Raw genomic sequence first — 22,272 nt, 5'->3', positions numbered from 1 at the left:
GGGAGGGGGCCTCTCAGCTCATTCCATGGTCCATCCTTTTTGGTTTCCGTTTTCTCCTCTCCGAAATGCAGACCAGCACCGCTGCATTTATCCTGGGCGCAGATGGAACCAGGAGTGCATGAGAGCGCCCATCCTGGGAAGGTGTGAGACAGAGTGACCGCTGCTGTTACCGTTTTTCTCTCGCAGAGTGCCCTGCTCTACCGTGGGGATTCACACACTCAGCAGGCGCCCCCTGTGTGCCTGCTGTTTCTGGTCGGACGCTGGGATGGGCAGGCGAACAAACTGCAGATTCTCCCACCACCAGCCCGAGGCAAGGGGACGCAGACATTCCAGTTAAGGGCTGGGGGTCTCAAGAGGTCTGGCTCAGCTCCCGAGCCGGGAAGGCTTCGCGGAGGACGCACTGCAGCGCCCCGCGTGGCGGGGCCGAACGTGCGTGCGGCCCCCACCGGGCACGCGCGCGCCCCCGCCTGCGCACGCTTGCTCCCTGCGCCGGGGCGCGGGCCGTTGGCGGCGGCCAGGCGGAGCGCCGCGCTCCGGTCGGGCCCTGTGGATAGTGCCCTGGGCCCATCTCTGTCCCGCTGTCTCTCAAGCGGTCCGCGCAGTCGGGGGGCGCAGCCCTTGCGGGTAAGGGGAACATTTCGGGACCCGTGTCGCGCCGTGACGGGAGGGGGGCCTGAGGGGCGGGGCGGGCCTGGAGAGGGGCGGGGCCTTGACGAGGGGCGTGGCTTAGGCAGAGCGCTGAGCGGCACGGGAGGGCGTGGCTCAGGGGGAAGGCGGAGTGAGTGGGGCGGGGCTGGGGAGGTCGTATCGTCGCGAGGGGTGTGGCCTGAGCGTGGAACGGGCGGTGCGGTCGCGGGGACCGGGCCCGCGGCGGGGGGCGGGGCCTGCGCAGCGGGCGGCGGCGGCGTTGGCGTCGCTGGGGGCTGGCCTCCGCACTTGGCCGGACCGCCTGAGCTTGGGGCGTTGGCTTCCGCACCGGTCCTCCGGGAAGTCCACGGAGCAGGGGGCGGGCTCCCTTTCTGGCCCCTGAAGTGTGGGTGGAGCTGACCCCTCCCTCGCCCAGCCCTGCTTTGAGGGAAGCCCCCGCCCAGGGGAAGGGGCTCAGAAGCGGGGGCCTCTCTAGGAGAAGACGCGGGGTGCCTGGACTTTGCGACCATGAAGGTCAAGGTCATCCCTGTGCTCGAGGATAACTACATGTACCTGGTCATCGAGGAGCACACGCGGGAGGCTGTGGCCGTGGACGTGGCCGTGCCCAAGAGGGTGAGGGCAACCTGTGGGCGGCGGGGAGCACCGCTGCGGGCCTAGGCAACTTGGCCCCCGAGGGTCCTCCCACCACCCCAACCACCCTGGTTGGAGCAGGCCTTTCCCCTATTCTCTAATCTTGAGTCTGCCCTCAAGTTAGGACCACGTCACCTCCGTTTTCCCCGTTCCCTGGTGCCTAACTGTTCTGTACGCACGGGGCGCTCAGATATCGTCTGCTGGGTCTCCCCTACCCCTACCCGCTCCTGGCCTGCCCGGCAGTCTGTGTACATCACACCTGGCGCCCTAGCGTGGGTGGGGGGCGGCCACCTGGCCCGGCCGAATCTCCCTAACTCCCATCCCTTTCAGCTGCTGGAGATCGTGGGCCGGGAGGGGGTGTCACTGACCACTGTGCTGACCACCCACCACCACTGGTGAGCGCGGTCGGGGCGGGCCGAGGCGCGAGGGCATCGCCCCTGCCCCACCCCGACCCGCCTGTGATCCTGCTTCCGCCCCGTCCGCAGGGACCATGCGCGGGGTAACGCGGAGCTGGCGCGGCTGCAGCCGGGGCTGGCTGTGCTGGGCGCGGACGAGCGCATCTGCGCGCTGACCCGCAGGCTGGTGCACGGCGAGGAGCTGCGGGTGAGCACCGGTCTGGGGGCGGGGTGGGGGGTGGGAATGGCGCCGCGGGCTCTCCCGCGTCACCAGCCGCTTGCCCCTCTGCGGCAGTTTGGGGCCATCCATGTGCGCTGTCTCCTGACGCCGGGCCACACCTCCGGCCACATGAGCTACTTCCTATGGGAAGAGGACTGTCCTGATCCGCCGGCGGTGTTCTCGGGTACTGGTCGCCCCACCCCACCAGCCCCACCTCCCTCTGACCCCGCCCCACCTTCCCTGACCTGCTCTCCTCCCCAGGGGATGCGCTGTCGGTGGGTGGCTGTGGCTTGCGCCTGGAGAGCACAGCTCAGCAAATGTATCAGAGCTTGGTCGAGACCCTGGGTACGCTGCCCCCCGAGACGGTAAGCCGGCATCCCTTGCCTTCCTGCAGGGTCCAGACTCCCTGCACAACCTCCACACTCTGTACCTGCCTTGTGCCAGGGATACAGAGTGAACCTTAGCCAAGGAGTCCAGGCAGATCAGGCCTGGGGTTCTGGGGTCCAGGGAGGGTCCAGGCCAGCCCCAGTGAGCGCCTTCCCCCATCACTGCCTGTGGCAGCACTGTGCACCGAGTGCCTCCTTTCTCCAGAAGGTGTTCTGTGGCCATGAGCACACGCTGGGCAACCTTGAGTTTGCACAGAAAGTGGAGCCCGGCAATGACCACGTGAGGGCCAAGCTGTCATGGGCCAAGGTGCGGCCACTCCTCTGAATGGCGAGGTTTGGAGGGTGGATGAAGATTGGGACGGAGGAGGGGCACTGCAGGGGAAGTCAGGCATGACTGGCCTGGAGTGATCGGACCTGGCTTAGCCTTGAGTATCCTGCTGACTGAGGCTCCTATTGGTGAGGGGAGGGATTGGTGGCCTCGGACAAAGGGCTGGGCACCTGGCAGAACTGACCCAAGGGTGGCTGCCCTCAAGTACTAGATGGGGCGAGGCAGTCCTTCTTCTGCTCCTGCCCCCAGGAAGGGGCGGGGCTGAGTGGAGCGGAGTTGTCTGGGGCTCTCGAGACAAGGCTGTGACAAGGGCCTGTGGTCATTCCAGAAGAGGGATGAGGACGACATGCCCACAGTGCCATCCACCCTGGGCGAGGAGCTCCTCTACAACCCCTTCCTAAGGGTGGCGTGAGTACTGGTCGGCATCCCAGGCCTTCTTGTGGGGGCCCCGTGCCCACTCCAGGGGCTGTCCCACTGAGCAGGCTGCCTGAGGGTTGGCCTGCTGGCCTTGAGCCCGACTCGGCAGCCACTTGGGCTCTGCAGGAGGTGCCAGGGAACTGGTTATTGGGCTGACTTGCACCAGGGAGAGGCTGCTCATTAAGTGTCCTCTGCCAGCACCCACCCGGCAGTGTCCCCAGGGAGAGTCCCCACGGCGCCCCCTCTCCCCGCAGAGAAGAGCCTGTGTGCAAGTTCACGGGGAAGGCGGCCCCAGCCGAGGTCCTGGAGGCACTCTGCAGGGAGCGGGCAAGCTTCGAGCGGGCGGCTGAGCCCCTGCAGCCGCAGGCCCGGGCTCTCCTGGCACTGCAGTGGGGGCCCTGAGCACACCCCAACAGAAGTGAGCCCCAAGTGGACCCACCGTGCGGCCCGGCAGCACATCTCTTCACCTTCAACCCTCGGCACATTGAGCCCACAGGAGGGTTGCGTCTGGAACCTTCCATGGCCCCACCCAGCTGGCTGTCTGGCTTTGGAGGGTAGGCACCCTGGCAGGGGACATATGAGACCCCTCTCTGGGGTGCATGTGAGCCCTGAGACTTGGGTGTTTGGGAAGCAGCCTAGTGGGGTGCACGGGGCTTTTGAACTTTGAATAAAGCTTTCAAAGACTTCTTTTTTGATGCTGGTGGATGCTCTCGGAGAGAAACCATCGGGAGAGAGATCCCTTTATTAGACTTGGAACTTGGTAAGGAAAGGCCTGTGGACTCAGCCTGATCTGTCCTCTCCCCCACTCCTGTAAGTGGAGAAGGGACTTCGTGCCTAGTCTCAGCGGTCTCTCTCACAGAGCCTGCTTCCCATCTGGAATTCTGCCCAGAGAACGCAAGCTGTCAGGTCCCAGAGGCCATGCCTGGCATCATCAGTGCCCAGTTCCAGGTGGGGCAGGTGCTGCACCCCAGCAGGGGGTGTCGCAGGCTGGGCGCCCTTCTCCTGCCAGCATTCTACGCCATCCAGCGTGGTAGGGTTCCTCACACTGGGCTCCAAGTTTGACCGGCCCGGCAGGCGCAGCCCATCACTGTCCTTCACAGCCCGGCTTCAGTGGGAGCCTGGCTCCTGCTTTTGTTCTGCCTTGTGCAGCCCACGGGACCGGCTGAAACCCCCACACACTTGGGCCACAAGGCAGGAGTGGCCAGCACCCTGCTCACAGAGCTGGGCCTCTGGGGAGGTTGTGGGACCTTGTGGACCATCTGACCTCCTGCAGTGGGCAGTCAGGACGAGCACACCTGTCCTGGCTAGGGGTTCTGAGGCTCGTTTGTGTATGGGCTCCGGCACATCCCCATGGCTGACGTCCGCGTTTTGGGGGTGGTCCCCGGGGTCTCGGAACACGACCTTCCCGGGAGTCCGGGTGCGGGCTGTGGCGGGCCTAGAAGGCTGGCGTGGAGGCCTCCTACCACCTGATGCCGAGGCTGGAGCTGGCCTTCTCCACCGCGTGGTAGCTTGTGTGCAGCAGGCGGCCAGCGCGCTCCGAGCCCTCGCCCTGCAGCCAGCACCGGTACAGTTCCCGGATGCCAGGTGCATCCTCCGGCGCCTCTGTCCTGACCGTGCTATACAGCGTCTCCACGCGCTGGAGAAGCTCCTTGCCGGGCGTGTTGGGGGCCTTGAGCTGGCCTCCGCCGTTCAAGCAGCCTGTAGCAGAGCAAGACAGGTGAGTGCACGGTGACAGGGAGGATGCCTATACCGGGGAGCGGGGGAGGGGGGTTGGGAAGCACAGCACGACCCCTCCCAACACCGGCCCTCCTGAGCCTCCTGACCCCCGGGCTCCGCCTCCACCCCTCCTGCCCTGGTGAGACACTGCCCACAGCCCTGGTCCTGGAAAGGGCCCCCGTGACCTCTGGGAGAAGCGGGCCCCACCCCAGCTACCTGCGGGGCAGGCCATGACCTCCACATAATGGTACGGGCAGCGCCCTCGCTTGAGCTTCTGCACCAGGTTCTGGATGTTGCGGAAGCCATAGGCCGCGGCAAAGTGCAGCACGATTTGACCCTCCTTCTCCAGGGTCACCTCCTGGAAGTCCTTGTTCCTGGGGGGAGCACAGGCCAGGCTCCCTCGGTACCTGCCCCTGCAGGCACGTCTGCCACCTAACCGGCTCCTCGGTGGAGGACGTGGAGGACAGGGATGCGAGGACAGGGTAGAAAGCTCGCTTCTGCCGTTAGGCAGGGGGCCTCAGTGTCCTGATCCTCCCTCCCAAGAATGGCCGTGAAGCGTGGCGAGGTCGCACAAAGCCCCCGGCCCTCCCTCCGTGGAAGGGAGCATCGTGTCGGGACACACCCTGTGCCAGGCATGCCACCGTGGCCTTGGGGCTCTCACCCCCTGGGGTGTGGGCAGGGACGCGGACCACTGGGTGGGGAGGCCGGTTCACGTGAGCGGGAGAGGAGGGCTGGTGCCCTGGGTCTTCCCCCACCCCAGCCTGCTGCCCTGTCCCCATGCTCCAGCCCTTCCCACTGACCTCAGGGGTCTGTAGGTGATCTCGTCCACGTGGATTCCAAAGAGCTCCCGGGCTGCGTGCTGGAACACGTGCTCCAGGTAGCCCCCTGAGCCCCCGCCCCGATGGCTGCTGGGCTCCTGGGCAGACACACTGCTGCACCTGGGGAGCAGAGCATGGCCTCGGTGGCAGTGGGAGCTTTCGGGTGACCTTTTGTCTCTTCCCATGTGAGGGAGCTGCTTGCTAGATGGGAGAGGAGTCCAGAACCCCCAGGGCCTTTGTCTGCGTGTCAAGAGGAAGCTCAGGTGGGAGAAATCGTTCCTCTGTTGAGTCACCTATTTGGGGAGCTCAGACGTGTGTCAAGTTTGGGACAGCTTTGATGACCATCAGTGCACTGTCTGTTGGCCAGGTCATGAACTTGACCACCTCTGTGTGCACTGAGACCGGCGACAGGGCGGACGCGGACCTGGCTAGGAGGAAGTCACGGTGGAGAAGAGGAAGGGAGGGGACGCAGAGCTGAGGTCCATCTGGGGACTGTCTACCCCCACGCCCTCACTGCTGCTGCTTGCCAGCGCGCCTGCAACCCCCCAACCCACACGTCGAGCTCCCCGACGCTGGATTCACGTTCTCCCCTCTGCTGCAGTGGGTGGTGACTTACAGACTGTCCAGGGGGGCTGGCTCCAGTTCCGAGAGTGAGACCCCTTCTTCTTCCAGCAGCTTGAAGACTTCTCCTATGGTAAGACCCCAGCACAGGGGCGCTTCAGCTGAGATCTCAATCAAAACAGAACGCTGAGGAAACCCGCGTCATCTGCATCCCTGGCAACCTGTACCTTAGCTCCAGAGACCCGGATGTCCACCTCCTGGCTTATGGGTGGAGGGTCAACCTGGCCACTGAGGCGAGGAAGGACTCCACTTCTGAGGACCCTCAGAAGAGCCAGCCAGCTCCCCAGACCTGCAGCCCACCCTCCACCCTCCCAGCAGCGTGGCGGGGGGGTGGACATACCCATCCCCGGACCCGCCGCAGTGTGGTCGTGGCTCCCCGTGAGGTGGAGAGGGGCATGTGTTCATGCAGGGGGCCCCCTCCCCACCCCACTGTCTGGGTTCCTGAGCATTTTCTTTTCTGTGTTTTAAGCACTTGGGAGACTGTGAGGCTGCTCAATTCAAAAATGGGGTGACTGGCCCATGTGAGTTTTAGAGCAAACACCTGGCCCTTTGGCCACACGTCCCCCAAGACAATGGAACAGCTGTGAGGCCTGATCTGGCACCCAGGGGAGGGCCACTGGCTGCCTCATGCATAGGGGCTGGCAGCTCCAGCCAGAGCCTGCGGGCAGGACCCGGGCAATACCACTACGTGGGACCCACACCTGTGGTGACAACACAATCCACATCACGAGTCTGGTAGTCCTGGCTGAAAAAGTCTGGTCTGGAAGCTTCCAGCTTTTTGTCATAGCAGGGCATGACCGTCACGTGGTAGATCCTGTCCGGGGTCAAATGCTGCAGGGAAATGTGGAAATGGGAAGTCGCTGCCTGACCTGATAGTAAAGGAGCCCGCAGGATAAGGTGGGGGGTGACATCACAGGTGCGGCCTGGGACACAGCCGGCCAACGGCCAGATGGGACCGAGATGCCTCGTGTGGCCATGTGGACATCGGAGGTCTTAGCTCATCTTTGAGAACAATGGCAGTGAATCGTTCACAGCTGGGATATTCTTGTTACCTGCTGCTGGGCAAAGAAGTCCTTGACCAGGGAGCCCATGACCTGCTGTGGGGACCGAACAGTGCTGAGGTAGGGGATGAGGAAGCTTCCGTGCGTCTTCTCCGCGTAGCAGATCCAGCCTGAGGCCGACACGGGGAACAAACGGGGTGTCTGAGCAGCTGGGCAGGGAGTGGCATGACCTTCTGGGGTGCACCGGCTTGTAGGGGGAGTTTTGGTCCCGTTAAAGAATGTCCCTAGTCGGCTGTCACTGCCGTGTGCTTCTAGCATCTGTGAGATCACAGTCTTGGGGAACTCGGTGACCCCAGGTGGCTCTCAGGGCAGCTCCTTCTGCCGAGGCGGCCATTGTGGCAGAAGCCTCGTGTGGCCCCACCCAGCGTTCCCGTCCCCCGTGTCCTGCAGCGTGAACACACCTGGGCAGGCGGACGCAAGCACAGGCAAGGCCTGCTGGGAGTCGGCCTGTCCTCGGAATCTCTGCACAAACTCTCGCTGGCTCTCAAGGAGACTGAAGTTCCTCGAGAAGGAGGTATCGAACACGTAGTGCACCCCTGCAACACAAGCACCTGCCTCACCGCCACGAAGCGTGGCTACATCGCAAGGCCCCGATCACGCCCCTGGGAGCGGGGACGCCACTTTCCAGGGGCGCTTCAGCTGTCTGCACAGCGGCTGTCCGGGCCAGGCCACACCTCTTGTGCCCGCCCCATGTCCTCCCAGGCCTGCTCCTGGCTCACAGAGATCGACCAAAGTCTTTGGGAGCCAGAGCGTGACAGGGGACCAGGGAAACGGGCCTTGAGGGTGATAGTTTAAAAACAATACAGGGGGGAGCAAATTCCAGAGAATTCCAGGAATTCCAGACTGGAGGAGGACAGCCACGATTCAGATGGCTGCCTCTTAAAAGGCTCAGCTCTCATTTGTCAAACCCAAACTTCATACTGAAGTCAACTCAGAACAGTTTCTGGTGCGTTTGAGTTCGGGGAGTCAGAGGCCGGAGGAGCCCCTCGCTGGACCCCGCACACGCTGAGCTCAGCACGCACGCGAGGTCTGCTGCCTACCGATTTTCTTAAAGAATGCAGTCAGCTTCCGGGCAGTGTCTGTAGGGTTCAGCCCGAACTGTGCGGCCAGCGATGCCCTGGACTGGGGCGAGACGGACACGACAACCAGCCTCTGCTGACCGGGGGCCGCCGTCTGCAAAGCAGAGGGCACATGCTCACTTGCTGTGTTTTACAGACTCCCAGGGGGCCAGCGCTGGGGGAGTGCGTGCTGCCTCCGGCAGGGCGTGTCGCTTCCACGTACACGCAGGGCCCCACGCCCCGGTGTGAAATCCTGACCAGCAATTCACGGGCATCCTGCCGACGACACCTACAAGAGGCAGGAGGCACCAGATGGGCTGTCCTTGGCAGCAAGAGCAAAGGACACTGGGGCGACGTCAGGTTAAAAAAGTCTCAAAGACGCCCCCCCACTTACCTTATTGGCATCTATAACCTTCCGCAGCTCCTCGTGGCTTTGCTGAGTGATGAGCACGGTCTCTGCCGAGGTGACACAGCCACTGCATGCCAGGCAGTCATCCAGCGAGATCTTGGCCTTCTCCAGCTTCCGGGTCCCTCCATCCTGGAAAGCACAAGCACTCGGGACTCAGAGGGCCTCTACGCAAGGACACGAGCACTCAGCATAATGGAACCTGCAGGAAGCCTTTATTCTCTGGCTCATAACACCGACAACCAATGTGGTAGGAGGCTGGCTTTGTGTGCCACTGAATTTTTAAAAATTAAATATTGGTTGGGGCGCCTGGGTGGCTCAGTGTGTGAAGTGTCCAACTTTGGCTCAGGTCAGGACCTCACGGTTTGTGGGTTCAAGCCCCGCATCAGGCTCCGTGCTGACAGTTAAGAGCCTGGAGCTTGCTTCCGATTCTGTGTCTCCTTCTCTCTCTGCCCCTCCCCTTCTCAAGTTTGCTCTCTCTCTCAAAAATTAACATAAAAAAATAAAAAGAGAGTGTCAGACGCTTAACCAACTGAGCTGCCCAGGGGGTCCTTACAGAATTAGAACTCACAGTGGCGGTGGGGGAGAGGGAAGGGAAGACAGGAACCACCATCTGCAAAAAGAGCCCCCCCCCCCCGCCCACAGCTCCATGTTCTGCCTCTGTGCCCCTCCACCACCACCCCAGGCACCATCTCTGCCCTCCCAGCCGTGACGACAGTGAATCTGACCACTCTGATGACAGCGAAAGGTCCCATGATCTCCGTACCTGTGACTGGACGGAGCAGCAAAAACAGGTGTTTGATCATCTGGGCTGGAACTTACCTGAGTGACCTGGAAGTAACTGCCATCATCTTCGATGTGGATCTTGGCCACGCCGCTTCCCGATCTCTTATCCACCTTCATGGGCTTGATGCAATCCTGTACCAGGAAGAGACCCCAAGTGGGGGCCCGAGTGTGTGGAGGTTACCGAAGAGGAGGGGACCACCACATGGGACAGGGGTGCTGCCCGACTCTCTTCCTGCCACAGCAGCAGTCATGGCAATACAGGTGTCACCCTGCTTGCACAGGGGCACACGTTCTAACCCCTGCCAGCACTGAGGCCTACTCTGCAGCTCAGTCAGGGGAAGGTGGCCTTAGCTGGGCCTACACACTAAGGCACCTGCGGGCACCACCAGCCCTGACCTTTACTCTGTTCAGCACAAACCGAAGGCGTGGCCACACATGGAGAGCCAGCGTTACCCTGGCTACCAAGAGGACACCCAGGAATCACCATTTCTGCATCGCTCCAGAACACTTGGAGGCCCCGCCTTGCCCAGTGAAATGTTCTTTTTCTCTTCAACTTCGAGTTCTTGCCCTTTCTCGCTGTCACTACAAGAGTCTCTTTGGCCATTCCCTTCCCAGAGATGATCAGCCCCAGAAAACCCTGGTGGGGGGGGGGCCTGTCCAAGCTCATCCCTGACCTCGGAGCTGTGACCAGCCCCATGCCCTCCCCCTCCCAGCCCTGTGTGTCCTGCGCAGCCAGTGCAGTTGATAGGCAGCTACACCAGAGAAGGCCGCCTCCCGCTTTCAAGTGTACCTGACCTGTCCCCTTTAGGGGCAAGCTCTGTCTTCCTCCCCAAACCAGCACCTAGGACGACCACCGCCCCCCGCCCCAGTCACGGTAGGTGATTCCAAGGGACCTACTCCCCTGCCTTCCAAACTGAGATGGGATCATTCCCCGCCGTCTACCAGAGTAAGCGGACAGGTTCGTCCGGCCTCGGTCCTGAGCCGCCACTGCCCGGCTCCCTCCCGCTTCCTGCTGCCCACTCGGCACTCCCGTCCCCCGGTCGCGCCGAGGACAGCGTGATGACCCGAAACTACTTGTCCTATTGGGCGCTGCGGGCTGGTGACCTGGCCTCGCCTCGCCTCGCGGCACAGGAACCCGGCTCGGGGCGCCTCCATCCCTGGCCTCGGGTCCCCATCGGTAGGAAGCTAGCCCGAGCGACACAGGCCCCGGGGGGACGCGGGCGGGAAGTCTGGGTTCCGATCTCGTTTTTCAGGGAAAGAAACCGAGCGGAGGGGAGTCCCCCGGGAGTCCCCCCCCCACCCCCCGCCAGGCACGGCCGCCACCCACCCGGGCCGCCCCACCTGAGACGGTCCGATGAAGTCATCCAGGTCTGTCAGCTGCAGCACCCCGCTGAAGGGCGACGCCATGGCGGCCGTACTGCGGCTGGGCGCGGGGCGCCGACGTCGCCAAGCGGCGCGAAACTGCGGGACTGTTCCGCCACGCTGCCGGAAAGCGACCCGCCTGGCGCATGCGCATCCGCGTCCCCCCGGGCCGCGCGCCCCCTGCCGGCGGGGCCCGTGCCGCGGGGGAGAGTGTCACCTTCCCGGCCTCCTGAGCGCGGGCGGAGGGGCCGCCAGGACCACAGTGTCGCCTCCGTCACCCAGGGCTCACTGCCGGCGGGATATGAGGCCCAGAGTCCTTGCCCTGGGAGCTTGCAGAGGCAGCGGCCTTGCTATACTTGGTCGCAGAGGCGCTCGAGACCCCAGAAGGGCGCCTGGCCCCCCCTGGGCGTGCAGTTCCTGTTGCAGAGCAAGGGAAATGGAAGTGACAGGGCGGGCAGCGCTCCCCACAACTCGGCGGCTCCGTGCGGAGCTTCTCTCACGGGCTCCGACACCCTCTTCTGTCATTTTGGAGACCAGCTTGGGAGAGCGCCGTTTCCCTGTAAGGTTTGGTAGCGCGACGCGGGACTGCTGCTGGCCAGGCTCGGGCCCTGGGCCGTTATAAATCGTGTCGAGTCCAGTTTTATTGCCACTACTGACCCCTTTTTAGTGGGGCCTTCCAGACACCTGCAGGAGTTGAGTCTGGCACGTCCCGGTGTTCATCTCGTGTTTCTGAGGGCCCAGCCTGGCCTGTGCTCCCAGTCTCCTTGCAGTACTTAGCCCAGTGTGGACTTGAGTGCTGCTGACTCCCACACCTGCCTGTGGGTTTTCCTCGAGGCCCAGGGACCCAAGGTCCACCGGCGGGGGCAGCATCCTCGGGCCCCTGCAGCTGCTCCTCTTGGCTGCCAAGACAGGACTTTCTTCTACAACAGCTGGGGCAGGCTTTCCGTAGCAGCTACGGGAGCTCCGCTTCCAGGCCCCCAGGCGCCACCCGTCCCCTGTCCCGACAATACCTGACCCAGGTCTGAGGTACGGTTCCTGAAATCTGAACAGTCCTAAGCGATTCTTAGAAGTGGGCGAGCCCCGGGGCGCCTGGGTGGCGCAGTCGGTTAAGCGTCCGATTTCAGCCAGGTCACGATCTCGCGGTCCGTGAGTTCGAGCCCCGCGTCAGGCTCTGGGCTGATGGCTCAGAGCCTGGAGCCTGTTTCCGATTCTGTGTCTCCCTCTCTCTCTGCCCCTCCCCCGTTCATGCTCTGTCTCTCTCTGTCCCCCCAAAAAATAAATAAACGTTGGAAAAAAAAAATTAAAAAAAAAAAAAAGAAAGAAGTGGGCGAGCCCCAACCAACCTTAGTTTCACCGAAATGCCCCAGAGTAGGTTTACAAAAGACTCGTGAGAGTAACAATGGCATGGAGATGGGGGCCAGGAATGAGGGCCCGTTAGGAGTGGTGGAGAGGATTTACACGGGAGGGGCCCTGGCTGAGGCTGGGGGGACAGGGAGGGTTCTCCCGACGCTGGAAAGGGGGGCTGCAGCCCGTAGGTGTGCAGAGCCGGGGTCCCTGCAGGGCGGGCCTCCTGCCTCCTTCCCCTGGAACCCAAGTCTGTGGGAGCGAACCAAGTGGAGCAAAGGGTGGGGGTGGACGAAAGTGGAAGAGCCCACGAGTCCATTGGCAGATGAGTGGGTAGACGGGCGAGGACTCAGCTGTAAAGCCGTGTGGATGAGCCCTGGTGACATGATGCTCGGCGAGAGAAGCCACTCAAAAGGCCACCTATCGTAGGATTCCATTTCTATGAAGCCCGTGAAATAGGCAACTCCACAGGGACGTTAAGTAGATTGGAGGTTGCCAGGGGCCCGGAGGAGGCTTCAGGGTGAGGTGACGAGAAAGTTTTGGAAAGCAAGGTAATCTTTGCCCGACACTGTAACTAATGCCACTTAAAAACGGTTGCTATGGCAACTTTTGTTGTAGGTATGTTACCACAATTTGAAAACTACTAATGTAATATATCAAAAGTCACTGAACTGCACCCTTTAAGTGGGCAGATCTTATGGCATGTGCATCTATATCTCAATAAAACTGGCTGCCCCAGGGTAGCTTCAAGAGGTCCGGACGCCGAGTGCACCCAGGTTGGCCTAGCATCGAACCATCGGTCCCAGCGTCCCCGTGCCGTGCCTGGGCGACGGTTTCTGGTTCAGACAGCCTGACTGGGGATCTCTGATATCACCCACACCCTCACACAACAAGGGCCCCTCGAGGGTCTTTTACTCAAGCGCAGCCCCGTCCCTGGAGACCTGGGGCTCTTGAGCAGACGCTGCGTGCACCTCCTCTGTGCACCTGCTCTCACACCTGCAGATTCTTTCATCATCATTAGTATTTACTGCTCGCTTCCCGTGTGCCGGGGTTTACACACGTGGGGGAAACAGAGGGCCAGCTGAGGACTTGAGAGGCCGTGGGCCCCGTAGCCAGCCTGGGCAGCGGCCGCGATGCTGTGCCTGGGTGTCGGCACCCCTCTCCCTGAGCTGGGACAGGAGCAGAGCTTGGCCTCTGCTCTGGATGTGTCCCCAGGACCCCCTTTGCCCAAAGCTGGCCACCAGATCTTTGGGTGGGAGCAGACGCACATCAGAGTTTCACCGTCTGAGGAACCCGCCTGACGTTAGTATCCAGGCAGCTACAACAAAGGACCACGACTGGGGGGGTTTAGAACAACAGAAGTTTATTCTCTTAGTTTTTTTCTTTCTTTCTTTTTGAAATGTTTATTTATTGTGTGTATGAGAGAGAGAATCCCAAGAAGGCTCCGTGCTGTGAGCACGGAGCCCGACGCGGGGCTAGATCCCACGAACTGTGAGATCATGACCTGAGCTGAGATCAAGAGCTGGTCGCTTGCCGACCTCTTTGGGCCGTGGACCTGGGGCGGTGAAGGAGCCGAGAAAAAGACGACAGTATAGCGAGGCACAGGGGACCCCGAGCCAACCGCCCGAGGCCCCGAGGCTTATTGTACATCTTCTTTTATACTTTTACAGAGCTACAGATCCACGACGATTAACTGTAGGTTAGTAAGGCATGGCAACAAAGTACATGTGGTTCAGCTAAAGCACAAATGGGGGCGCCTGGGTGGCGCAGTCGGTTAAGCGTCCGACTTCAGCCAGGTCACGATCTCGCGGTCCGTGGGTTCGAGCCCCGTGTCGGGCTCTGGGCTGATGGCTCAGAGCCTGGAGCCTGTTTCCGATTCTGTGTCTCCCTCTCTCTCTGCCCCTCCCCCGTTCATGCTCTGTCTCTCTCTGTCCCAAAAATAAATAAACGTTAAAGCACAAACGTACGTTGCCGTTGCGTGCAAAGGCTTTCTTGCAGATACGTAGGATATGATAGGAATCTTTATGGCAGGATGAGAAACAAAGAGGGGAGTGAACACGCTGTGTTATTTACAGCTGGCTTCCTTTAAGCAAAACATCCTTGTCTTCCTTCTAGAGAACAGGCCACATTTCCCGAGGGCATTTCGCTCCATTCCTTTCGCATTATTTTTAACCCTATGATCTCGAGCTTTCTCAGAGATCTTGGAGCCTGAACGAATATGCCCCTGTGGTTATTGTGGTGTTCTGTTTCCCACAGTCGCTCAACCGACTGAGCCCCGCAGGCGTCCCCACGCTCTCAGTTCTTGAGGCCAGAAGTCTGAGGCCAAGGTGTCAGCAGGCCCAGCTCCTGGTGGCCCTGGGGAGCCCTGGGCACAAGACAGCATCTCCCCAGCATCTGCCTCATCAGCACATGGACCCTGGGTGTCTTCTCCTGACACTTGTCACTGGATTCAGGGCCCAACCTACCTCCCAGCATGATCTCATCTCGAAACCCTCAGCAAGGACCCGATTTCCAAGTGAGGCCCCATTTACGGGTTTGGGGCACATGTTATTTGGGGGGGCACTGTTCAACCCGCCAGAGCCCTCATGTCCAACTTTTGTGGGACCCTCAAGGGTCAGAGGACAGCTGCATAATGTGATGCATCTCACAGGTCATATGACTGCGCTGGCCCTGGGGTGCGAGGCTGGGGCGGACCACGCCTGCTGTGCTGCAAAGCCAGGGTTGGTCCCGCAGGGTCTTGGAGGGGCGGGGACAGACAGCCTGTGTGCTGTAGGAATACATCCACCTAGGGTCAGGAAAAGTAAACGGCCTTTGTCTTTTCCAAAAAAAATTTAGGGGCCCCTGGCTGGCTCAGAAGAGCGTGCAACTCTTAATCTCGGGGTTGTGAGTTTGAGCCCCATGTTGGGTGTGGAGATTGTCTAAATAAACACTTAATTTTTTTTTTTAACTTTCTCTTAAAATGTAATTTCAAAACACTGTCTTCTCCAGGGTTACTGTTTTGTGCATCAAGGCCCCCCAAGATGTCGGAAAGGAGAAGTGGGGTCCGCTCCCCCTTCTCCGCATGGCTGTAGGAGGAGGAGCGTGTGCCCAGGGACGGCCCGTGTGCATGTGCTGTCCGTCTGCCCACCGGACCCACCCGGACACTTGTGGCTGGTGCAGAGGCCCTGGCCTCCTCATCGGGCACCGGGGTGGGGAGGGGCAAACAGGGCCCACGGAGGGGCTCCCTGTACAGCGGAGCCCCTGCCTGGTAGGGAGGGGGGTCAGGTAGAAAAAGGCCGGCCTCCCACCCAAACAAGTGGCTCCGGCCTTCGGAATCTGCTCTCGTGCTTTGTGTGAACTGGGGACTATTTTGTTTGTGGGCCTGGGCGGCCACTGAGGGGTCTCCTTCCCACGTGAGGGCCTTCGTGCTCAGGAGTTTCTGAGCAGATCAGCCCAGCTCCCTGAGGACCATGGCTCTCCTGCCCTGTCTCGGTGGGTGTGGGGGCACAGCCTTCCAGGCCAGTCCCTGCAAACCTTCCACTCACCTGGGAGGCTCTCTGGGCCCTGGGCTGGGGTGTGGGGAGGGAGGGTAAAGGAAGAGCCCACTCGGGGAGGGTCTGCGTCAGGGTGGGACCCAGCGCCCCTTATGCTCAGAATCGAGAGAGAAAGCAGTCTCTCTTAGGAGCACACGCAGGCGCTGCGGGCAGTTCGTCCGGTGCTTGGGTCGGGACGCTCCCTGGTGGCCTGAGGTGTCCCGTTCGGAGCCCACCAGCCCTCCCCACCCTCAGGTGCACACCGGGCTCCTCGTGAAGCCAGAAGTGTCCCTAGGCTGAGCAGACACAGCGTTTTATTTGTTGAAGGAAATTACCGTGGGCAATGAACACATCATTAGCGGCCTAATCAGCACACGCGCCTTCCCGCTGGGGACGCCACATCTTGTCAACAGGTGTAATCCGGCAACGGCTCGGGGAGGCCGGGAACGGGCTGCAATTAGTAGCTAATGAGGACGCCTGCCATGACCTGTTCCTTCTCGGGAGAGACCGTGTGGGCCTGAGGGGGGAGGGTCACACAGAGAGCGCTGGGGCTCCCAGGGTCCTGCCTCCACACCCACCCGGCGCAGGAAGCAGCAGAAAGAGCTGGCCGGCCACACGGCCTCACTGCTGCACACGTGTCCCTAGGTCTGGGAGGTTGGCTCCGCTTCAGCCCTGGACGCCGAAGCCGTCTCAGCGGGGACGCGCCGGCAGGAAGCCCCCTTTGCTTGACCAGGTGCCAGAAAGAGAGCGCCAGGAAGGCCCCGGGACGTGGCCAGCCACTTTCTGTGGCTGGGCCTCTGGGCTGTGGCCTAGGAAGTGTGGCCGGGGGCACAGTCCACTCTTGGGGGGCGCGCCTGAGGCTGGTCAGGCTTCGAGGCATGCAGCTCGGAGCGGGAGCAGGTGGGGGGAGCGAGGCGACTCTCTGGGGGCGGGTTGTGGGGCTCGTTTGTGGCACTCTCCCCCTGGCCCTGAGCTGCCTCTGCGTCTGCACTTTGTACTCAGCCCCCAAGTCATCAAGGGGGCCATCTGGGGTGTCTGGAGGCAGAGCTGAGACTGCTGGGTGGCGCGGGGCCCCCTCAGGAGCCCCAGGCCTCCGGGCCCACGCACCCTTGGTGCTCACGTGCTTCGGCTCTGCAGCCCACCCGGCAGTCCCTCCACGTGTTGTACCTGCAGCCCCCTCGGCCATTGCCGGCCACACCCATGCTCACGGTGGGCTGACCAGTCCTGGAACCCCTGGTCGGGGTGAAGGGGGTCCCAGTGTTGTCCCGTTGGCCTGGCCCTGTGAAGATGACAGGCTCAGAGACGGGCAGGGCCACCCATCCAGACCTCCCCGGGGTCGGGGATCACACACATGTCCGGGTTCACGTCTGGCCCATCGGCAGCACCAGGTTGGTCCTCTGGGGCGCCTTCTTTTGGGGGACGTGGGTATTTTCCCCACCCTGCTGCCACATCTGAGCTCCCTCCTAACTCATCTCTGTGGCCCCCCCACCGTCCCTGGCCGTGGCCCCTCTGATGCTGCCCTGCTGGCCACCCTCACCTAGCCCCCACGGCCCCGGGAGGACCCCTCCCCACCACCTTCCAAGGTGTTGCATGGAGCTCCAGGTGGGGCCGGCTCGGACAGCACCCCCCGGGATAGCTCAGGGGGCTTGACCAGCATGGTGACTGGAGGACCAGGAACCTGGAAGCCCACTTGGTTTTGTCTGTGTGAGGTTTGTATTGGTTCGTGAGGTCAGGCCTGGCCCACTGCCTGTGGGCGGGTGACCCGGTGCTTTGGGCCTCGGAGCCGAGCCCTGAGACGTCTCAGCTCTTGACATTTCGGCACTCTTCAGCAGACCCATCCCAGGCTCCCTTCCCTCCTGCCCTGCCAGTCTCCGCTGGGGACGGCCTCCAGCTCACCTGGGCTGTAGCAGCTGGGAGTAGGGGGGGAGTCCCCCACACTCCGTAGAAGATGAGGTCTTTCTTGTGCTGGGGGCACTGGGAGGGAGGAGCCCGCTGCCTTGGTATAGATGGGGTAGGGGAGCCATTCTGCAGAACAGAAGGGCTCACGGCAGGGTCTGTTCCACCACTGCCCGGACGATGCTCTAACGTGGCTGTGACCTATGAGAGCCGCGGCTCGATTCCCCGAGGTCCCGGCCCGTCTCTCCATCTCGGCCTCGTTTTTCCTTCTGTGGTGGCATGGAGGAAGTGACCTGGGGCCACCTCCACCCTGGGCAGCCCTGACTTCCCCGTGTACCTTAGGGTCCTTGTCATCCCAATCCGGACCACTGCTCCCAGCGGTCACCCTGACTGCAGGAGGCACTGGGAGGTGGGGATGTGTCGAAGCCAGAGAACAGTGAGGAAGCACTTCGACCCTCTGATGGCCAGGTGAGCCAGCTCCTGCCAGAGCCCGGTCACTCGCCCTTGGAAGCTGTCCTGACATGCGGTAGGGTCCTGGTGGGTGGCCAGGGGTCTGAGGAAGGGACCAGACCTGGAGTCGGTGGGGCCAAGTAGGCCACAGGCCAAGTCTGGTGGGGAGGGGAAACAGGTCACCCCAGATGCCCTGGCTGCAGTGGCTTCAGAGCAGGCCCAGGACACCTGCCATGTGGAGGCCAGAGGCCAGTATTGACAGACCCGGGGAGCTCCACAGAGAGCTGGTCTAGGGCCTGGTCCACGGTCAGCTCCTGGGTGGTGGTGCCTGAGGCCATGAAGGAGGTGGCCAGCCGGGCTGGTGGGCCTATCCAGGACCTGGGCCTGGATGTGGGCATTGCCCATCAGCTTGGCTGTCAGGGAGGCACCTGTCCCACTCTAAAGCCCAGCTGGCTTCGCTCCTGCCTCCCCGTGCTCGAGCCACCGAGCCTCTGGTCCCGACATAGCAGGTGCTCGGTCAGAAAGACGCAGTCTCCCTGGAGCACGTGGCCACGTCTGAGCATGAGGGTCCCTGCGGGCATGTCCTCAGCCCACACTGTGGTTCAGCTCCCTGCGGGGGAGGCAAGTTCTGTCCATCTGCTCCCGGTGACCGCCCAGGGACCCGAACAGTGCTGGGGTGGGGGGTCAGAGAGTGAGGGTAGCCCTGCGTGCTGCTGATCCTCACCCCCAGATGCCTTGCACGCCAGGAGGGTTCTGCAGAGGCCACTGGTGCTGTGGGGAGCCAGCACCAGGAGCAGCTGGAAGACACCGTCGCGGCCCCTCACTCGGGGGTTGGAGCACAGGGGTGGGGTCACTGCCCAGGCGCCCCCTACCCAACTCAGCACCAGGGCCACCCACCCCCACCTTTTCCTACATCTGCTGGAAGGCATCACGGAAGACATCCCCCCGGAGCAGGGCCAGGATGGCACCAGCCGTGGCCAGCAGGAAGGGCAGCAGGTGAGTCTGGAACCAGAGCGTGATGTCCTGGCTGTGCTGGCCCTGGAGGCCAGGTCCCATGTGGCAGCAGGGGAGGTCCAGGGGAGGTCCAGGGGGAAGTTGCCGGGGCAACGCTCGTTCGCCGGGCCTGGAGAACAGGGGTCAGCTGGGCAAGTGGCAGTTCCATCTCCCCTGTGCCCTCTGACCCAGGACACCACTCACAGATGCAAGTGGGCCTGCAAAGCAAGCCCGGGAGTGTCTGGGCGGGGCTGGCCCTCATCTCGGCCAGTGGAGCCAGCTGGGTCAGGGTCAGCAGGGCCCAAGTAGAGACCTGGGATCAGCCCCAGGATTGCCCTCTCTCCCTGATACTGTTGTGCCATGCTGGGTCCCCACATCTAGCTGTGTGTGAGCTTCCTCTGCTCCTCTGAGAAGGCATCAAGGTCGCATCCAGGCAAATTATGTTGGGGGAGGGCTGATGGTCAGGGGGAGGCTCTGGGAGCCCAGCAGGCCATCCCAGTACCACGGTGGCCCGTGGGGACACTCACAGGTTCCACTGGGCCTCATCGCCCAGGGCTTGGGGTGGCAGCAGCAGCAGGCAGGTGGGCATTCAGGTCAAAGTTGGTCCTGGCACACATCCCCCTCCCGGGGACCTGACCCGTGTCCTCCACCCCTGGATGAAGCAGTCCCAGCTCTGCCCACAGCCCTGCCCCTGTTGGGAGCATGCACGTGGGCCTCCACTGAGAGTAGTAAGTGAACTGGGACAGGAGTCACCGAAGCCTGGAAGAGGGTCAGTGGCCCTTAGAACCCGTCCCTGAGTTCAGTGATGGCCATGGTGTGAGCTCTGGCCCCAGGCAGTGGACCACAGCCTCCAGGACGATGGTGTGGACTCATGAGAGGGGGTGGTGGGAGGGCTGGGCAGGGCCCGACGGAACAGATCCTCTGGTGACGTCTCTCCAGCCCCTGCAGCCCACCTGGGAAGCCACAACATACAAGAAGCCCACAGGCCTGGCTGATGCAGAGTGTGGTGCTGGCAGCCTCAGCCCTGGCCCTCACGGACACCCTCGGAATGTCCAAGAAGATGAGCGGCCACCTAGCTGGTGGCCGTGAGCAGGTCTATAGCTGTGAGCAGAGGTGAGGCTCAGCAGGGCAGGGGACATCAGCCGGGTGAATAGCCACAGCCCCACCACCCACACGTCTGCCTCAGGCCAGCTGGGCTGGGTCACTGGTTCCTGTGGCTGCAGTCCCCATGGCCTCAGGGACACAGCGGCAAAGGGAAACATCCCTGGCCACCTACTGGACCTGGCCAGTTCTGGGGGGCAGGAAGGGGCCCTCTTGTTTCCTTGAGGCTGGGGCCCAGCTGCAGGCATGCAGCCACCCCCGGCAAGTGCCACCCGGCAAAGCGGGAAACCGAGGCCCTGGAACCTGCTCGCAGGGCAGTGGCTGAGCGAGAATGTTGCCCCGGGGGTGCCTGACACCGGGACCGTCCCCACACTCCTCTCTCAAAGCCGAGAGACCTGACTCTTACGTGGGCTCTGGTCAGTCATCGGACCTCTCTGGCCCTCGGTTTCCTTCTCTGTAAAAAGGTAAAAAGCCATCTGCAGTGGGTCTTCATTCACAGAATGAATATTCTGCTCTGGACTGGCGTCAGGGCGGAAACGGGCTCAGGGAGAAAGGGGCTGACCTCTCAGAGTCAGGAAGACCGCCAGCCGACGAAGGCTTCCTGGAAGAGGCCGCCTGGTGCAGAGACCCGTGGCAGGTCTGCTCCAGGCTCCAGGCCAGCCTAGTCTGGTTCTTTTTGTTATTTTGCCCACACTGGGGAACAGGTGTTTCGAGAAACCGGACTGGAGACAGCCTACTGAACTCGGGGCACGGACCCTGCCGTGCCAGGACGTGGGTCCTGCCGGGGAACCTGGCCGCCCACCCTTGGACTCATGGAGCTGATCAGATTAGACGGAAGTGCGTCCACACCAGCGATCAAACCAGGAGTGACCGTTCATCCGACTGCTTAGCCGTGACTGGATGCCTTCCCTGATGAGGAACAGATTTAGTCCTGTGAACGGGAGAAAAAAGGCCTTTTCTTTTTGTGCAGAATAAGCAGCCCCACATTTGTTTTTTTCACCCAGAGAGTGACAAGGCCAGCAATAGCCTGGGGGCAACGCCTGACAGAGAGGAAGGACAAATGGAGGTCGTGCATGAGGAAGGAGAAGCCAGCTGCACGCCTGAGCGCAACTTGCAAAACCCGGAGCTGAGCCTCGCTGGGAGGAGACGGGAAAGGAAGGCACATCCAGGTTGCCAGGGTGGGGGGCGGGAGCTTCGTTCCAGGTGTCCGCCGTCGGGCCGTGCCTCACATGGTCACCAACACCTGTTACCCCCCACCTTTCTAGTTTTGTCCGTCTCCTTGCTTGACTTGGAATCTCTGTGGTCACAGGGGCTCCCGTTCTCCCCCGTTCTAGGTACTCACTGAGCCTCGGGCACTTCTGGGCTTCGGCTGTCCCTCTCCTTGTTTGATGCCTGCCTGCTAACTGCCAATTGTTTGTGGAACAGGAATCCTTCATTCCGGTGAAGTCAGACTCACCCACAATCAGCAGGTAGTTTCTGTTTGGGTCTTGGCACCTTTCGCGACTCCTCAGTCCAGGTCCTTCTATGTGCCTAGAGTGTTCTCTGCCGTATGCAGGTCTTACTGAATTTGGTGCCCGGCTTGTCTGCCATGCGGGCAAGGGGCCTCATTTCCCGGCCCCACCTGTCCCACGGACTGTCCCTTTCCCCGCCATTGCTGGTAGCAGTCCCTGCGTGAACACGGGGGCATTTTGCGTCGTCTCGTGCCTGGCCCCGCTGTCTGTTCCTAACTTCATTACGCGTGGCTTTGTCTTAGTATCCAGGAACTTGTCTCTTCTTATGTCATGGATATTTTTTCTCTTTATTTTTAAAATAAAATCGTTACATTCCGGAAAAAAAAGAAAAAACCTCGTATTTTAATTTTTAATAGGATTGAATCGATTGGGGCGCCTGGGTGGCTCAGTCGGTTGAGCGTCCAACTTCAGCTGAGGTCATGATCTCGAGGTCTGTGAGTTCGAGCCCCACGTCAGGCTCTGGGCTGACGGCTCAGAGCCTGGAGCCTGCTTCCGATTCTGTGTCTCCCTCTCTCTCTGCCCCTCCCCCATTCATGTTCTGTCTCTCTCTGTCTCTCTCTGTCAAAAATAAATAAACGTTAAAAAATTTTTTAAAAAATAGGATCCGATTGTA

At 61.6% G+C, this 22,272-nt stretch overlaps 2 protein-coding genes and 2 long non-coding RNA genes across 8 annotated transcripts; 3 read left to right on the top strand and 1 right to left on the bottom strand.

Moving 5' to 3' along the window:
* Positions 1-891: 891 nt before the first annotated feature.
* Positions 892-3,710, top strand: HAGHL (hydroxyacylglutathione hydrolase like). 4 transcript variants are annotated; one of them, XM_043561119.1, is made up of 8 exons: positions 892-1,260; positions 1,609-1,673; positions 1,764-1,881; positions 1,969-2,077; positions 2,155-2,258; positions 2,485-2,586; positions 2,936-3,015; positions 3,279-3,710. In XM_043561119.1, the coding sequence occupies exons 1-8, from the start codon at positions 1,156-1,158 to the stop codon at positions 3,424-3,426; spliced, it is 831 nt and encodes a 276-aa protein (XP_043417054.1). In that variant the 5' UTR covers positions 892-1,155; the 3' UTR covers positions 3,427-3,710. The 4 variants fall into 4 exon arrangements, with proteins under 4 accessions (XP_043417054.1, XP_043417056.1, XP_043417057.1 ...); XM_043561120.1 differs by having other exon boundaries at positions 908-1,260; positions 2,488-2,586; XM_043561121.1 differs by lacking the exon at positions 1,969-2,077 and having other exon boundaries at positions 905-1,260; positions 2,155-2,238.
* Positions 3,711-3,748: 38 nt separating this feature from the next.
* CIAO3 (cytosolic iron-sulfur assembly component 3) lies at positions 3,749-10,971 on the bottom strand. The gene is made up of 11 exons (XM_043561101.1): positions 10,832-10,971; positions 9,527-9,622; positions 8,693-8,836; positions 8,281-8,413; positions 7,642-7,776; positions 7,232-7,350; positions 6,881-7,010; positions 6,175-6,247; positions 5,541-5,678; positions 4,957-5,114; positions 3,749-4,722 (listed from the first exon to the last, which is right to left on the bottom strand). Exons 1-11 carry the CDS (start codon positions 10,895-10,897, stop codon positions 4,484-4,486), a joined length of 1,431 nt encoding a protein of 476 aa, XP_043417036.1. The 5' UTR covers positions 10,898-10,971; the 3' UTR covers positions 3,749-4,483.
* On the top strand, positions 5,506-7,478 carry LOC122471922. The gene is made up of 3 exons (XR_006294306.1): positions 5,506-5,617; positions 5,749-5,821; positions 5,926-7,478. It is a non-coding gene; the product is annotated as an uncharacterized LOC122471922 (long non-coding RNA).
* Positions 10,972-16,650: 5,679 nt separating the features above from the next.
* Positions 16,651-21,975, top strand: LOC122471923. 2 transcript variants are annotated; one of them, XR_006294308.1, is made up of 3 exons: positions 16,651-20,160; positions 21,153-21,317; positions 21,483-21,975. It is a non-coding gene; the product is annotated as an uncharacterized LOC122471923 (long non-coding RNA). The 2 variants fall into 2 exon arrangements; XR_006294307.1 differs by lacking the exon at positions 16,651-20,160 and having other exon boundaries at positions 20,220-21,317.
* The last annotated feature ends 297 nt before the right edge of the window (positions 21,976-22,272 follow it).

Source organism: Prionailurus bengalensis, chromosome E3 (genome assembly GCF_016509475.1).
Source record: "Prionailurus bengalensis isolate Pbe53 chromosome E3, Fcat_Pben_1.1_paternal_pri, whole genome shotgun sequence".
NCBI lineage: Eukaryota > Metazoa > Chordata > Mammalia > Carnivora > Felidae > Prionailurus > Prionailurus bengalensis.
This window is presented reverse-complemented; position numbering and strand designations above follow the sequence as displayed.

What these genes read in the sequence shown, in the direction of transcription:
- CIAO3 (XM_043561101.1), bottom strand. Translation starts at nt 10,897, where the DNA reads ATGGCGTCGCCCTTCAGCGGGGTGCTGCAGCTGACAGACCTGGATGAC. An exon ending in TGCATTCTTTAAGAAAATCG is followed by an intron (nt 7,777 to 8,280) that starts GTAGGCAGCAGA and finishes CTTGTGTTGCAG; the next exon opens with GGGTGCACTACGTGTTCGAT. An exon ending in ATCACCTACAGACCCCTGAG is followed by an intron (nt 5,115 to 5,540) that starts GTCAGTGGGAAG and finishes TGCTCCCCCCAG; the next exon opens with GAACAAGGACTTCCAGGAGG.
- HAGHL (XM_043561119.1), top strand. Translation starts at nt 1,156, where the DNA reads ATGAAGGTCAAGGTCATCCCTGTGCTCGAGGATAACTACATGTACCTG. An exon ending in CTGACCACCCACCACCACTG is followed by an intron (nt 1,674 to 1,763) that starts GTGAGCGCGGTC and finishes CCCCGTCCGCAG; the next exon opens with GGACCATGCGCGGGGTAACG. An exon ending in AACCCCTTCCTAAGGGTGGC is followed by an intron (nt 3,016 to 3,278) that starts GTGAGTACTGGT and finishes CTCTCCCCGCAG; the next exon opens with AGAAGAGCCTGTGTGCAAGT.